Source organism: Hyperolius riggenbachi, chromosome 3, assembly GCF_040937935.1.
Source record: "Hyperolius riggenbachi isolate aHypRig1 chromosome 3, aHypRig1.pri, whole genome shotgun sequence".
Classification (NCBI taxonomy): domain Eukaryota; kingdom Metazoa; phylum Chordata; class Amphibia; order Anura; family Hyperoliidae; genus Hyperolius; species Hyperolius riggenbachi.
The window spans coordinates 17,653,267-17,670,987 of record NC_090648.1 but is presented as its reverse complement, the minus strand read 5'-3'; the positions used below and the strand labels follow the sequence as shown (position 1 = coordinate 17,670,987).

Here is a 17,721-nt window from a genome sequence, read left to right as displayed (position 1 = left end):
GGGGGGGTCTAGGGGTTAGGGATAGGTACAGGGAGGGTTAGGTATAGTTACAGTGCAATATACACCATCAGGGGGATGGTTAGGTTTAGGCACCACCAGGGGGGTGGTTAGTTTTAGGCACCACCAGGGGGGTCTTAGGTTTAGGCACCACCAGGGGAGTCTTAGGTTTAGGCACCACCAGGGGGGTCTAGGGGTTAGGGATAGGTACAGGGAGGGCTCTGTATGAGAGTAAGGTTAGGTATAGTTATAGTACAATATATGTAATATATACAATTTATTACATTATGTGTATTTACACAAAGAGGGGGGGTCTAGGTGTGAGGGATAGGGATAAGGAGAGATATCTGTGACCCTAAAGTTAGGTATAATTGTAGTAAAATACCTGTAAAACCTACCATTCTAGTACTATGCTTAATACAAGTGTAAATATCGTTTTTGCTATAGACGCTATTTAACGTTTCATTTCAGAATTCGTTTACTGTTATAGACGGTATTTTTGCCATTTCATTTCAGTTTATTTAACTTATTTAGCACTAAATTATCGTTTATAACCTCTTAAACGAAAAATATGGTTTTGCTTTCAAACTTACAATTTCGGCTACACCCCGCACCCTTTTTTCCAGGCGCCCTTTTTTGATACACCCCAGTAAACGGTGCTAACCCAGTTAGCACGCCTAAAGACTTTGGGCATGATAACTAGGGTGCTAACTGGGTTAGCGCAAAGTTAGGTGCAACGCATGGTGCGACGTTAAAGTCGCACCCAATGCGACCTTATAGGCGCATCGGGTGCACCGTTTTCATTGCACCGCAATGCGACATTTTGCGCGCATTGCGCTGTGCGTGCGCAAAGTTTCGCGAGCGGGACTTTGCGCGCGATGTGAATTTATCACGCCTAAACTAACTTTAGGCGTGATATAGGGCTTTTCACAGGCGTGCTAACATTTAGCACGGTTTACTGAATCGAGCCCAATGCCTAACTTAAAAACAAATCTTACTTCTTTTTAATTACAGATGAATCCTCATGTCCCGAGCTCTAAAGTACGCAGCAATTAGCCGCAAAAGAGAAGATTCAGTGCAGGCTGGGGCGGGGGGGGAGTTCTCCTTTACTTTTCTCCCCAGACACAGCTAGTTCAGCCTGATTGGCTGCAGCCTGTGTCACTCACGTCTAACCCTCTCTCATTGGCCACCTCAAGTCTGCACTCTCCGCCCCCTCCCCGCACTCAAGCCCGACAGGTATCTCCGTCCCTTTATTCGGGGGGCAGCGGGCACCTCCGCATCCATGGGGACCCCCAATGAAATTGATTCATGTGTGTGGCAGTAATGTGACAAAATGTGGAAAACTTCAAGGGGGCTGAATACTTCTGCAAACCACTGTACCCATGCCTATCTCATCATGTCACCTCGGGTATCCTTTAAAGGATACCTTAGCCCTTTACAGAATTCAAAAACGGGGGGGGGGGGGGGGGGGGGGGGGGTGTAGGCAGCAGGCATGTGTAGGAGGCTCTCCACATGACCACCGTTCTCCACCGTTATGTTCTAATGGCCCTCTGAAGCTACTTCCGGGTAGCTTCGGGGGACATAGTTGTGACATTGTGCACATGCGCAGACGTTCCCAGCCACGAGCGCCAGATCAAGGATGCAGTGTGCACCAACCCTCCCGGAAGTAGGTTTGTGGAATCATTACACACTAACGGAGGGGGACGGAGGAGAACGGGGGGAGTGGTGGGCATGAGGAGAGCATCCTACACCTGCCTGCTCCATATATATAATACTTCATCCAGTATTTGTATTCAACTTTTTCATATTGGTAAAGGACACCCAGGCCAATGTGCAATTCACTTTTTCTCAGACTGGGCTGGTGTGAAGCTGAGGACATTGACCTCCTGGCCAAGCAGCAGAAACCCTGCGTTATCACTCCCTGTAGAAACCTGCAGCAAGTCTTCATTGTGATCAGCGGAAGCAGGAAATTTGGGCACATGGGGCAGGTGGACAAAAAGGGCGCTGCCATTCACTCCTATAATAAATATCGTTTAAACCCTCCCTGGCGTTCTATTAAGATCGTCAGGGCGGCTGCAGGAGGGTTTTTTTTAAATAAAAAAAAAACTGTTTCATGCAGCCAACTGAAAGTTGGCTGCATTAAAGCCCACTAGAGGGCGATCCGGAAGCGTCATTCTGATCGCCTCCGGCGACCAGAATAAACAAGGAAGGCCGCAATGAGAAGCCTTCCTTGTTTTGCTTACATCGTCACCATAGCGACGAGCGGAGTGACGTCATGGACGTCAGACGACGTCCTGACGTCAGCCGCCTCCGATCCAGCCCTTAGCGCTGGCCGGAACTTTTGTTCCGGCTGCGCAGGGCTCGGGCGGCTGGGGGGACCCTCTTTCGCCGCTGCTCGCGGCGGATCGCCGCAGAGCGGCGGCGATCAGGCAGCACACGCGGCTGGCAAAGTGCCGGCTGCGTGTGCTGCTTTTTATTTCATTAAAATCGGCCCAGCAGGGCCTGAGCGGCGACCTCCGGCGGTGATGGACGTATATATTCGTCCATACCGCTGAGGAGGTTAATGGGCGCCCAACAGGAAAAAAGGGCGCCGGAGAAAAAAAAACGTTTTAAAGGAATACTGTAGGGGGGTCGGGGGAAAATGAGTTGAACTTCCCCGGGGCTTCTAATAGTCCCCCGCAGACATCCTGTGCCCGCGTAATTGCTCACCGATGCTCCGTCCCCGCCTCCAGTTCACTTCTGGAATTTCAGACTTTAAAGTCTGAAAACCACTACGTCTGCATTGCCGTGTCCTCGCTCCCGCTGATGTCACCAGGAGCGTACTGCACAGGCCCAGTATGGTCTCTGCCTGCACTGTGCGCTCCTGGTGACATCAGCGGGAGCGAGGACACGGCAACGCAGGTACAGTGGTTTTCAGGATTTAAAGTCAGAAATTCCAGAAGTGAACCGGAGGCGGGGCCGGAGCATCAGTGAGCGGCTGCGCGGGCACAGGATGTCTGCGGGGAACCATTAGAAGCCCCGGGTAAGTTCAACTCATTTTCCCCCGACCCCCCTACAGTATCCCTTTAAAAGCGGCGCCCGGAGACTGTTTTATAACTGCTTCTCATGATTACACATTATTTAATGATTTATAATTTTTTAAAACATTATTTTTAAACAAAAAAAAAACGTACATTTTTTTTTTTAAAACATTATTTTTAAACGAAAAACCGCACAATATATTTTTAAAACGTTATTAATGCTTATCACAGGGGGGTCTTAGGTTTAGGCACCACCAGGGGGGTCTTAGGTTTAGGCACCACCAGGGGGGTCTTAGGTTTAGGCACCACCAGGGGGGGTCTTAGGTTTAGGCACCACCAGGGGGGTCTTGGGTGTAGGCACCACCAGGGGGGGTCTAGGGGTTAGGGATAAGTACAGGGAGGGTTAGGTATAGTTACAGTGCAATATACACCACCAGGGGGGTGGTTAGGTTTAGGCACCACCAGGGGAGTGGTTAGTTTTAGGCACCACCAGGGGGGTCTTAGGTTTAGGCACCACCACGGGAGTCTTAGGTTTAGGCACCACCAGGGGGGTCTAGGGGTTAGGGATAGGTACAGGGAGGGCTCTGTATGAGAGTAAGGTTAGGTATAGTTATAGTACAATATTATTATTATTATTTAGTATTTATATAGCGCCAACATATTACGCAGCGCTGTACAGTGTATATATATATATCTTGTCACTAACTGTCCCTCAAAGGAGCTCACAATCTAAGCCCTACCATTGCCATATGTCTATATTATGCAGTGTAAGTACTGTAGTCTAGGGCAAATTTTAGGGGAAGCCAATTAACTTATCCGTATGTTTTTGGAATGTGGGAGGAAACCGGAGTGCCCGGAGGAAACCCACGCAGACACGGAGAGAACATACAAACTCTTTGCAGATAGTGCCCTGGCTGGGATTCGAACCAGGGACCCAGCGCTGCAAGGCGAGAGAGCTAACCACTACGCCACCGTGCTGCCCATATATGTAATATATACAATTTATTACATTATGTGTATTTACACAAAGGGGGGGGGGGGGGTCTAGGTGTGAGGGATAGGGATAAGGAGAAATATCTGTGACCCTAAAGTTAGGTATAATTGTAGTAAAATACCTGTAAAACCTACCATTCTAGTACTATGCTTAATACAAGTGTAAATATCGTTTTTGCTATAGACGCTATTTAACGTTTCATTTCAGAATTCGTTTACTGTTATAGACGGTATTTTGCCATTTCATTTCCGTTTATTTAACTTATTTAGCACTAAATTATCGTTTATAACCTCTTAACCTCCTGGGTGTTTCAATTCTCCCCTAATTTCTGTCCAAAAAAGTCTATGGGATTTTCCATTGAATATTTTTTTTTATATTTCAGGCCTGTAACTTACCAAATCATTACCAAACAAGGTTTTAGTGCTTATCCTAAGCATAATAAAATAATAAAACACTAAAATCATGGCAAAAAAAAAACATTTAATAGTAACATTACGTAAACAGAAAAAACATCTTAATTCAGATCAAGCAGCAGTTGCAGCACAAAAAGTATTGAAACATCAATACACTTCCTGAGTATGAAATATTTTAAAGCAAGGGACAGCACAAAGTCCCACATCACAATCAGGGCAGTAAAAGCGGGTCTCCTTGCGCATCTTTTTTCCATTCGGCCCCCTCTTAGAGCAACACACCACGCACATGCGGGTAGGTGTTGCTTTGCGCTCAGTGGGTGGCACGTGCTCTACAAAATGACGTCCTGTGAGTCGCACTGGATTTACGACATAGGAGCCCTGACGTCCTGGTCTATTTGCCTCAGTTTGTGGTTTCTGATGTTGTAAGCATATTTCCTCACAAACCTTCAAAATGTAGTCACAGTGAGGAAGAGGCCTGTCATTTTGTTTCTTGTAGAGGACATAAGAGTTCTAAAGACACTGCTCCACCAGATGTCTAAAGATTTTCTTATAATATTTGCGCTGCTGTTTGCGCACAACGGGGTAGAATGTTATGCACTGGTCAGCACGGTCCACCCCACCCATTGTCTGATTATAATCCAGAATGACCTGGGGTTTCTGGATTGTCTTCCCAGCACGATTCTTGGCTTCAGCAGTGTCAGTGTTATGGACTGTGGACATAAGGGCAACATCTTTTTTGTCTTTCCAGCGGAGGGCCATCATCTTACCCTTCTGCCATGCCACGATTTCCCCTGGCTTCAGCTTCTGAGCAGAAAAGGCTGAAGGCAGATCGCGACGGTTAGGCCGGACAGTGCCGTATGCATCAGTCTTGTGTCTGAGGAGGTATTCATATAGTTCAGGGGAGGTGTAGTAATTATCTGTGGTCAGGCAATATCCCTGACCAAGAAGCGGTGAAATGAGGGAGAGGACAGAGGCAGATGCAAGGCCAAACTGGCTGTAGCTGGAGTCAAATTGTGTGCCTTTGCCAGTATAGATAATGGCATTCCAAATATATCCGGAATTAGATTGGCACAATAGGAACGATTTTATCCCAAATCTGGCACGCTTGGAAGAGATATACTGTTTCCAGGCAAGTCTCCCCTTATACGCCATTAGGCTCTCATCCACGCTTACGTCTCGTTCTGGAACATACACGGACTGAAATTTGCGAATGACCATTTGAAATAGGTCGTAGATCTTCCACAGTTTTGGGGCAGGATGGGTGGCCTCATCAAAGGTCTCATTATTCATGAAATGCAGGTTTTTCATGATGAGGCTAAATCTGTTTTGTGACATGACAGTCGCAAAAAAAGGTGTAGCAATCAGTCGGTTGGTGCTCCAATATGTTGTCTGGCGGGGTTTCCCCACAATTCCCTGGAGGATGAGCAGGCACAGGAACAGCCACATCTCATCCTGGGTGACTGGTTCCCACCTTTTTCCCCTAGCAAACCTCCTGATTGGACCAGGCTGCTGTTCCGCATAGCGGTTGGTCTCCTCCACTATACTTTGGATTATGGCCTCGTCCAAAAAAAGTTTCAAATAGGCCAGGGGGTTAGGGTCACAGGGAACTTTTTGGCCGGGTCTGCCTGTAAATGGGAATCGTGGGGAGGCAGGATTATGCTGGGTAGGGTCTATAACAATCCATGTGCGGATGTTCTCAACCTCTTCGGTGAAGTCATCGCTGTCAGACTCTGAGTCAGATGATATGTTCGCCACATAGCTGTCACTTGAGTCTGACAAAAACAGCTGCTCATCCTCGCTGTCATCAAACTCCTGCATCAGGGTTCGCGGGGAGAGGCGTCTACGGGAGCTGGAAGCCATAGCAGGGCAGGCGGCAGAAAAAAAGTCGTTATTCGGAGCAAGGGTCAATCCAGGCGGCAATCAAATCGTCGTCGTTATCCAAAAGCAAGGGTCAAATCCAGGCGGCAATCAATAGAATAGTCGATAGTCCAAAGCAAGGGTCAAATGCAGGCAGCAATCAATAGAATAGTCGATAGTCCAAAGCAAGGGTCAAAACCAGAAAGCAGAAATCAGATAGCAAGTGTCACTAGCAATATCCAAACAGCAAATGGTGTTTTTTTTACTATGTGTCTGTTGTGTATACTTTTTTTTCACAGTTGTTATTCATTACAATGTATTGGATTGGATACAGGAGTATTCAATCCAATACAAATTCAAATTTACCGCCCCCTAGCGTGGGATGCGTAAAGACGTACGTCATTATGCGCCGCGGAACACGATGCGAGGAAGGAGACGCGATGGGGCCGGAAGTGTTCAGAGGACGGGATCGGAAGACCCAGGACCGGAGAAGGGAGTAGCGGGACGATCGGGTGGTGGGACAGGACGGCCGGAGGACGGGGACGCCACCCTGACATTGGCAGTAACAGTTAAGTGCCGGGGAACTTTTTTTTTTCTTCCCCTGACACTGCATCCGGGATCGGAAGGCCCAGGACCGGAGGAGGGAGGAGTGGGACAATCGGGTGGTGGGACAGGACAGCCGGAGGATGGGGACGCCACCCTGACACTGACAGTAACAGTTGAGTGCCGGGGAACTTTTTTTTTTCTTCCCCGACACTGCATCGGGATTATCCAAATGGGCATCTTTTTTCACCCCGATGCAGTGTCGGGATTATCCTCCAGAGGGTTAAACGAAAAATATGGTTTTGCTTTCAAACTTACAATTTCGGCTATACCCCGCGCCCTTTTTTCCAGGCGCCCTTTTTTGATACACCCCAGTAAACGGTGCTAGCCCAGTTAGCACGCCTAAAGAGTTTGGGCATGATAACTAGGGTGCTAACTGGGTTAGCGCAAAGTTAGGTGCAACGCATGGTGCGACGTTAAAGTCACACCCAATGCGACCTTATAGGCGCATCGGGTGCACCGTTTTCGTTGCACCGCGATGTGACGTTTTGCGCGCATTGCGCTTTGCGTGCACAAAGTCTTTGCGCGCACTGTGAATTTATCACGCCTAAACTAACTTTAGGCGTGATATAGGGCTTTTCACAGACGTGCCAACACTTAGCACAGTTTACTGAATCAAGCCCAATGCCTAACTTAAAAACAAATCTTACTTCTTTTTAATTACAGATGAATCCTCATGTCCCCAGCTGTAAAGTACGCAGCAATTAGCCGCAAAAGAGAAGATGCAGTGCAGGCTGGGTTGGGGGGGGGGGGGGAGTTCTCCTTTACTTTTCTCCCCAGACACAGTTAGTTCAGCCTGATTGGCTGCAGCCTGTGTCACTGACGTCTATACCTCTCTCATTGGCCACCTCACGTCTGCACTCTCCGCCCCCTCCCCGCACTCAAGCTCGACAGGTATTTCCGTCCCTTTATTCGGGGGGCAGCGGGCACCTCCGCATCCATGGGGACCCCCAATGAAATTGATTCATGTGTGTGGCAGTAATGTGACAAAATGTGGAAAACTTCAAGGGGCTGAATACTTTTGCAAACCACTGTTACATAGTTACATAGTTATTTTGGCTGAAAAAAGACATACGTCCATCGAGTTCAACCAGTACAAAGTACAACTCCAGCCCGTCCCCCACATACCCCTGTTGATCCAGAGGAAGGCGAACAAAACCCCACCAGACATGGTCCAATTAGCCCCAAATGGGAAAAATTCCTTCCTGACTCCAGATGGCAATCAGATAAAATCCCTGGATCAACATCATTAGGCATAACCTAGTAATTGTAGCCATGGATGTCTTTCAACGCAAGGAAAGCATCTAAGCCCCCTTTAAATGCAGGTATAGAGTTTGCCATAACGACTTCCTGTGGCAATGCATTCCACATCTTAACCACTCTTACTGTAAAGAACCCTTTCCTAAATAAATGGCTAAAACGTTTTTCCTCCATGCGCAGCTCATGTCCTCTAGTCCTTTGAGAAGGCCTAGGGACAAAAAGCTCATGCGCCAAGCTATTATATTGCCCTCTAATGTATTTATACATGTTAATTAGATCTCCTCTAAGGCGTCTTTTCTCTAGACTAAATAAACCCAGTTTATCTAACCTTTCTTGGTAAGCGAGACCTTCCATCCCACGTATCAATTTTGTAGCTCGTCTCTGCACCTGCTCTAAAACTGCAATATCTTTTTTGTAATGTGGTGCCCAGAACTGAATTCCATATTCCAGATGTGGCCTTACTAGAGAGTTAAACAGGGGCAATATTATGCTAGCATCTCGAGTTTTTATTTCCCTTTTAATGCATCCCAAAATTTTGTTCGCTTTAGCTGCAGCGGCTTGGCATTGAGTACGATTATTTAACTTGTTGTCGATGAGTACTCCTATGTCCTTCTCCAAGTTTGATGTTCCCAACTGTATCCCATTTATTTTGTATGGTGCTAGACCATTGGTACGACCAAAATGCATGACTTTACATTTGTCAACATTGAATTTCATCTGCCATGTATGTGCCCATATAGCCATCCTATCCAGATCCTGTTGCAATATGACACTATCTTCCTGAGAGTTGATGATTCTGCACAATTTTGTATCATCTGCAAAAATAGCAACATTGCTCACTACTGCATCTACTAGGTCATTAATAAATAAACTGAAGAGCACTGGACCCAGTACAGACCCCTGTGGTACCCCACTGCTAACAGTCTCCCATTTTGAGTACGATCCATTGACCACAACTCTTTGTTTTGTGTCCATTAGCCAGTTCCCTATCCATGCACACAAACTCTTCCCCAGTCCTTGCATCCTCAACTTTTGCACCAGACTTCTGTGGGGAACAGTGTCGAAGGCCTTTGCAAAGTCCAAGTATATCACATCTACAGCATTCCCAATATCCATATTAGCATTCACTACCTCATAAAAGCTGAGCATGTTAGTCAAACAGGACCTGTCTTTAGTAAACCCATGTTGATGCTGAGAAATAAGATTATTTTCTACTATGAAGTCATGTATAGTATCTCTTAGTAACCCCTCAAATAGTTTGCATACAACTGATGTTAAAGTGAACCAGAGACGAAGCACCCTTGTGTATTTTACCATAGAAATCAGTGGGAACATTAGAGAAAACATTTACCATGCTCTCTGTTCCATCCTCACTGCTAAAAGTGTCTGTTATCTAGCTGAGATAAGAATCCCGGACTGAGCATTGATTCTGGCTTTGCTATAATGACTCAGCTATAATGATTCCTGAGCAAAGCCAGCAGGGGGCAGACTTGGACTTGAAGACAGCAAAGAACACAGTCTCAGCTATAATTATTCTGTAGCAAAGCCAGACCGACTGCTTAGTCGGGATTCTTATCTTAGAGGTGATAACAGGCAAATTAAACAGAGAACAATGTAACAAAGAGCAGATTAGGTGTTTACTGTCATGTTCCCACTGATTTATAAGGTAAAATACATGAGGTTGCTTCATCTCTGGTTCTCTTTAAGCTTACAGGTCTATAATTTCCTGGATCAGATTTTTTGCCCTTCTTAAATAATGGGAAAACGTGGGCTGTACGCCAATCCACTGGGACTCTGCTAGTTGCAAGAGAGTCACAAAAGATAAGATAAAGGGGCTTAGCTATAACTGAACTTAATTCTCTTAGGACCCGAGGATGCATGCCATCCGGGCCAGGTGCCTTGTCTATTTTTAATTTATTTAGTCTTGCCTTTACTTCTTCCTGCGTTAAGTATTTAATATTACAGTTAGAAGATTGAGACTCTTCTGCCTCTGTAATTTGCAACAGTGCTGTTTCCTTTGTGAAGACAGAAGCAAAGAAAGCATTTAATAACTCTGCCTTACCTTGGTCGTCCACCATTGAGTTCCCTCCCTCATCCTTTAGGATTCCTATACAGTCAACCTTTCTTTTTTTAGAGTTGATGTACTTGTAAAACTTTTTTGGGTTAGATTTGATATCCCTAGCGATTTGATTTTCAGCTTCGATCTTTGCCAGCCTAATTTCTTTTTTACAATTTTTATTGCACTCCTTATAATTGCTTAGTGCAGCCTCAGTCCCCTCCTGTTTTAGGACCTTATGGGCATTCTTTTTCCTCTTCATTTTATCCCTAATTTTTCTATTCATCCATAGAGGCCTTTTTTTATTCCTAGACATTTTGTTTCCATATGGGATATACATACTACAATATTGATTGAGAATACGTTTAAAAGCTTGCCATTTCCCTTCAGTGCCCTCCCCTTGTAGTACATTATCCCAGTTCACCAAACTTAGTGCCTGCCTAATTTGATTGAACTTTGCTTTTCTAAAATTCATAGTTTTAGTGGTCCCGCTTCCCCGTGGCCTATCAGTCACCAGATCAAAAGTTATCATGTTGTGATCACTATTTCCCAAATGTTCTTGAACCTGCACATTTGATACATTATCTGGTCTATTAGAAATGATCAGATCCAGTAACGCATTCCCCCTAGTTGGTTCCGTTACCATTTGAGTCAAGTAATTGTCTTGTAGTGCTGCCAGAAATCTGCTGCTTTTACCAGAATGGTAAGCCTCAATACTCCAGTCAATGTCTGGAAAGTTGAAGTCACCCATAATTATGACCTCGTTTTTACTTGCAGCTTTTTCAATCTGCTGTAGTAATCGCAGTTCTGCAGCTTCATTAACCTGCCTGGCGTTCTATTAAGATCGCCAGGCAGGCTGCGGGAGGGTTTTTTTTTAATAAAAAAAAAACTATTTCATGCAGCCAACTGAAAGTTGGCTGCATGAAAGCCCACTAGAGGGCGCTCCGGAGGCGATCTTCCGATCGCCTCCGGCGCCCAGAATAAACAAGGAAGGCCGCAATGAGCGGCCTTCCTTGTTTTGCTTATATCGTCGCCATAGCGACGAGCGGAGTGACGTCATCGACGTCAGCCGACGTCGTGACGTCAGCCGCCTCCGATCCAGCCCTTAGCGCTGGCCGGAACTTTTTGTTCCGGCTGCGCAGGGCTCAGGCGGCTAGGGGGGCCCTCTTTCGCCGCTGCTCGCGGCGAATCGCCGCAGAGCGGCGGCGATCAGGCAGCACACGCGGCTGGCAAAGTGCCGGCTGCGTGTGCTGCTTTTTATTTCAGCCAAATCGGCCCAGCAGGGCCTGAGCGGCAGCCTCCGGCGGTACTGGACGAGCTGTGCTCGTCCAGACCGCCCAGCAGGTTAATAAGAGGTGGTCTGTAGCATACCCCAATAAGCAATTGGCAACTTTTATTTCCACCATGAATATTTACCCAAACGGACTCCACATCTTCGCAATCTTCCTCCATCTCATCGCTGAGGACAGCTGTAAGAGAATTCTTAACAAAGAGACAAACCCCTCCACCTTTTTTCCCTGTTCTATCCCTCCTAAACACATTGTATCCTTTTAAATTAGCTATCCAGTCATGGCTTTCATCCATCCATGTCTCGGTTATTCCCACAATGTCATAGCCTTTGTCATTCAGAATGAACTCTAGTTCGTCTATTTTATTTGCAAGGCTCCGAGCATTGGTTACCATGCACTTTATATTTTTACCAACACATTTACCAATTTTGTTTACACGAAATGGGCTACTTGAAGTTTTACCAACCTCCTTAATCTTTACACTGTACCCATGCCTATCTCATCATGTCACCTCGGGTATCCTTTAAAGGATACCTTAGCCCTTTACAGAATTCAAAAACGGGGGGGGGGGGGGGGGGTGTGTAGGCAGCAGGCATGTGTAGGAGGCTCTCCACATGACCACCGTTCTCCTCCGTTATGTTCTAATGGCCCTCTGAAGCTACTTCCGGGTAGCTTCGGGGGACATAGTTGTGACATTGTGCACATGCGCAGACGTTCCCAGCCACGAGCGCCAGATCAAGGATGCAGTGTGCACCAACCCTCCCGGAAGTAGGTTTGTGGAATCATTACACACTAACGGAGGGGGACGGAGGAGAACGGGGGGAGTGGTGGGCATGAGGAGAGCATCCTACACCTGCCTGCTCCATATATATAATACTTCATCCAGTATTTGTATTCAACTTTTTCATATTGGTAAAGGACACCCAGGCCAATGTGCAATTCACTTTTTCTCAGACTGGGCTGGTGTGAGGACATTGACCTCCTGGCCAAGCAGCAGAAACCCTGTGTTATCACTCCCTGTAGAAACCTGCAGCAAGTCTTCATTGTGATCAGCACCACGATTACTGCTGCTTGGCCAGCATGTGGATTTCCTCAGCTTTACAACTGCCCAGTCTGTCACTGAGGACACCTGAACTGAGAGGCAAATGGAGGGTTCCATACGTATTTCCTTTCAAACAACATCATTGCCTGGCAGTTAGTGCTCTTTCACATTAGAGCTCTTTTCCTGTGTTTTAACGCAAAGTCAATACTTAGCATTTACCAAGGTAAAATGAAAGTCCATAGACTTTCATTTTACCTTTCACACCTGACACTGCATTTCAGTGCGTTGCGGTTCAACGCACCCGGGAGCGTTGAACTGCCGGGAGTCAGCGTTTTCCCGTCGCGTGAATTAATAGCTACCGCCACTGATTGCGTCGCAGCGCAGTATCCCAACGACACGCCGCAGGCCATTCAACGTGTGCAGGAGAACGGCTCATGCATGCGTTGTCTAATCTGAGAGAGCCCTTAGTGATGGTCTTGTCTAGGAGAAGTCATGGAGAAGCATGTGATCAGTTTGGTCAGGTGATGGATATGTAAGTCTGATTAGTGATGGTCTTGTCTAGGAGAAGTCATGGAGAAGCATGTGATCAGTTTGGTCAGGTGATGGATATGTAAGCCTCTGATTTGCTAGTCATGATCAGGATGTGGTCACGGCAAATCAGAACTTTGAAAATCTCTCAGCTGATCAAACAAACCACATGATTCTCCGTGAGTTCTCCTAGACACGACCATCACTACTGGCAGTCCCGCTGACCTCCTTGGCTGACTGAAGACTGACCAGATTAGCTGCATGCTTGTTTCAGTTGTGGGTGGCGTAGTGGTTAGCACTCTCGTGTTGGGTCCTCATTTCGAATTCCAGTCAGGCCACTATCTGCACGGAGTTTGTATGTTCTCCCCGTGTCTGTGTGGGTTTCCCCCCAGCACTCTGGTTTCCTCCCATATCCATCCCAAAAACATACAGATAAGTTAATTGGCTTCACCCTAAAACTTGGCCCTAGACTATGATACATACATTACACAATACATACATAGACATATCACTATGGTAGGGATTAGATTGTGAGCCCCTCTGAGGGATAGTTAAGGGACAAGACAATATACTCTGTACAGCGCTGCGGAAGAAGTTGGTGCTAAATAATAATAATAATAATAATCTGTTCAGTACACAGTACACCTAGATGAAAGCTATGTGGGTGTCCCTGCACTTGAGCTGTGAGCAGACATTTGATATTGTACATTGCCTGCAGCTGTGAGCACATTGGCTTCCATTAAAAAAACACACATCACAGAAGGTAATAAACATGCAACAATAAAAATGTGAGGTAGCTACATCCACAAATGGTGGACTTTCCATATGGCACCAAGGTGGCATAACTCAATGAGTCTCACAAATCAAAGCCAGCTGCAGTCTGAACGTGAAAGGTGATTTTATTACAAAGTAGTCAGAATATCAATTCAATACACCAAATCATTTATAAATGAATGTATGAAATTTGAGACATACCATAAATCCCAACTTAGAGCACTGGACTTCTCCCAGCTGCAAAACCCCCACCCAAAACTCCACCCTCACCCACCTCAGACCCCAGAAGCTGGCTAAAGGGGCCATGAGCTCAGGCTCAAAACAGAATTTGGACTTACCTGGGGCTTCCTCCATCCTCCGTAGCCCGCGAGGTCCCCTGTGTCCTCCTGGCTCCTCTCCCAGTCCCGCTGGTGGCCCTGTTAAATGTCGACTTCAGCCTTGAAGTTGCCCCTGCGCGCCCCCGCTACATGTCATCACCACGTCTGACGTGAGAGTCCTGCGCATGCACGGTTCAGTGGTAGAGAACCGCACTTGCGCAGGACTCGCGCAGGCACCGGCAACTTCAGTCCTAAGTTACCAATTAACGGAGCCACCAGCGGGACCCAGGATAGGAGCCAGGAGGACACTGGGGGACCTCCCGAGCTATAGGGGTGTCTGGAGGGAGCCCCAGATAAGTCCAGATAAGCCCAAATTCTGTTTTGAGCCTGGGCTCAGGGTCCTTTTAAAGTCCAGATAAACCACAAACTGAACTAGGCAGATTCAGAAAGTAATCATGCTAACCAGTGTAAATTATCATATTTATCCCTACATTTGGAACTTGACAGCAGTGGGCCGAGGGGACGCAGAGATGACCGGGAAAGCTTAGGGATCCTGAGTCTTCACTTCCCCCTGCAACACAGGTTGTGCTAACTGCTGAGGCCGTGCTACAGAACTGCTGCAAGTAGCAGTAAAATGTTAAAGTGTACCTGAGATGGGGGGATTAGCCATAAAATATACATACAAGGGGCTTCCTCCAGCCTGATCGCTCCTACAGTGTCCCTTTCCCCCTCTCCATTCACCCGCAACTGGCCCCGGAAAATCTGTCAGTTGGGGCCAGTTGGCGCATGCGCAGTCCGGCCAGGTGCGCTTCCCCGTCTCATTCCCGGCGTCGGGAACGTTCTGCGCCTGCACAGTAGTACTGCACAGGCATAGAACACTCCAGGCAACGTGAACACGGTGGGAGCACGCTCGGCTGGGCCCCACATGCTCAGTTGGCCCCTGACCAGACGATTTTCTGGGGCCAATTGTTGGTGAACAGAGAAGGAGAAGAGGATGCCGTGGGAGTGATCTGGCCGGAGGAAGCCCCGTGTATGTATATTTTATTCCTAATCCCCCAGCTCAGTACCACATTAACACTGACGGATAAACAGACTGTGTGATGGAGAGGTGGATAAATCTCACAACCATGATTTTGTATTTTTTAGAGCCTCCACAGGATACTGACTTACGTCTCCATCACCTTCCTTACCCTTTTAGGGGAAAGAATTAGTTCAGGCACGCTTTTAATTAGTGCATTTCTTAGAAATGCCATAAAAATAATAATAATGTTGGGGCTTGACCCAATGTAATTCCTCCCAATAGACATTCCATAAAGCTAATCCGGTCACTGCAGGGAAACAGGAACAGGAAGTGTCAGAGAGAAGCAAGCTGCAGAAGGTGCAGACACCGCCCCCACTGATTACCTACAGTCTGGACATTTGGCGAAATGTGGCTACAAAAATATGCCTCTACTAGAGATGAAATATTCGCTAATTCAAATATTTCCAATGTCTTGGCAGATTTCTCACATCTTCTGATTCCCTCCAGATAACTTTATAAAGCCTCTCCGCACCAATAACGCAGCATGGAGGGTCTCAGTGAAGGAGGCAGTGAAGGTGTGGAGGTGTCTGATCGGGTCACACAGGATGTAGAAGGAGATCTGCCCGGCCTCATAATCCAGATATATCCTGACTTTCTCATTAGGGATTTTGTCAGGTAACTGGATGATAGCACTGTCATGAATCACTGAATACTGGTTACCAACCCTCACCAAACCCCAGGACTTATTATTAAATCCAATCAGTGACTGAAGAACTTCTCTCCTGTCTATACTGGGGTAACACATCCCGACTATCCACTCATCTGATCCCCCAACATCCACTTCCCAGTAATGTCTCCCTGAGGAGAAACTTCTGCTGCTCAACACCTGACGGTACCTCTGAAACCTCTGTGCTGTTTCTGGCCGATTGTGGCTATTCTCTGACCTGGATGCAACTTTCCTGTCATCTGATATATGAATCTTATTGCCAGCAGTGTTTACATCCAGTAATATATCTGAAGCAATGTGTGTATAGAAGCATACATTTACTCCAGTAATAATATCAAATAACATATGTAATGTGTGTGAGATGCCGGCCACATCCAGAACTGTTCCATCTTGGAGCTGTTTATTACGTCTCTCTCTGTCCTCATTATCCCCCTCCTCCTCCGTGTCACACATGTCACCTGTGTCTGATTCCTGTAAGACAGTCAGTGGGTCACCTGTGTTACACAGCTCCTCAATGTGACGCATCCTCCTGGACAGCTCCTCCTTCTTTATCTCCAACTGCTGTATCATTTCATTGTAGGATAATGCCACCCGCTCTGCCTGCCTTGACATGTCACTCAGGACTCTCTTTTCCAGGTCTTCTATCCGTTTTTTGAGGTCACTAAAGAGTGCAGTGAATCTCTCTGTTTCAACATCCGCTTTTTCTTGAGCTTTTCTCTTGCATTCTTGCAGTGTCTGGACTTTTTTCTCAGTCTCCTGTTTCTGTGTCGATACTTTTTGAAGAACATTTTTCAGTTTCTTCTTCCTCTTTCCTGAGGCTTCATCTAGTGATTCAACCTGGTGTTCTTTGTGTCTTTCATCTAGTCTGCAGGCCCCACAGATACAGGTACAATCATTTGGACAGTAATATTCCAGGATCTTCTTATGAATGGAGCATTTCTTTGTCTGTACAGAAGAAATGGGGTCACATAAGACATGTTCAGGTGTCTTTTTGTGGACTCTCAGGTGGTTCTCACACAGAGATACTTCACAATGCAGACAAGATTTCACAGCAGGTATAGGAGCATGAATACAGTGAGTACAGAAGACCCCAAAGTCCTTGTGACTCGGCTGAGTAGACAAGAAGTTCTCCACAATGTTACGCAGAGTTATGTTCCTCTGCAGTGCTGGCCGCTCCTGAAAATTCTGTCTGCATTCAGGACAGGAATATCCTCCAGACGTCCCTTGTATATCCAGCACATGGTCTATACAGACCCAGCAGAAGTTGTGTCCACACCTCAGGGTCACAGGATCTGTATAAATGCTCAGACAGATGGAACACTCCAGCTCCTCTCTTAGACCAGCAGACGCCATCGATGTCAGCAGAACTGGACGGAAAATTAGAGAAAGTTAGAGAAAGTCTGTAACAGTGAGAAAGAATGTTGCTGGATCTGTTTCACATTTATCTTTACAGGGTGAGGCTGAGATTGTGACAGAAGTTGTTATTTTGCATTCCATGGGCCAGTATGGGTGCAGCTCTGAAGGACACACACAAGTCAACAAGGTGCATCAACAATTCAGGTGCTGTTGCCATTATCAAACAGTAGTTCCCAATATATCTTTATTAGGTTCAGCTATTTACAACTCTAATCTTCAAGTCCTAGAGAGTAGATGGACATAGCAGAACCTGTAACTGCCTAAGGTGCAAGTGATGGTGGTTTCCCTAAGGACGAAGTTTAGCTAATTGGTCTGAATTAAACTGGTCTTCTTAATACTACACAGTTACAAATGTGGCCACACAAGCACTATTTTATTTATTTATTGTATTTATAAAGTGCAAACAT

The 17,721-nt window shown here is 46.4% G+C and overlaps 2 protein-coding genes across 2 annotated transcripts; both read right to left on the bottom strand.

The window, feature by feature from the left end:
- Positions 1-4,934: 4,934 nt before the first annotated feature.
- On the bottom strand, positions 4,935-6,284 carry LOC137561836 (piggyBac transposable element-derived protein 4-like). The gene has a single exon (XM_068273192.1). It carries the CDS (start codon positions 6,282-6,284, stop codon positions 4,935-4,937), a length of 1,350 nt encoding a protein of 449 aa, XP_068129293.1.
- Positions 6,285-15,655: 9,371 nt separating this feature from the next.
- On the bottom strand, positions 15,656-17,251 carry LOC137561835 (E3 ubiquitin/ISG15 ligase TRIM25-like). Its single transcript, XM_068273191.1, has one exon. The coding sequence runs from the start codon at positions 17,249-17,251 to the stop codon at positions 15,656-15,658; it is 1,596 nt and encodes a 531-aa protein (XP_068129292.1).
- Positions 17,252-17,721: the final 470 nt, after the last annotated feature.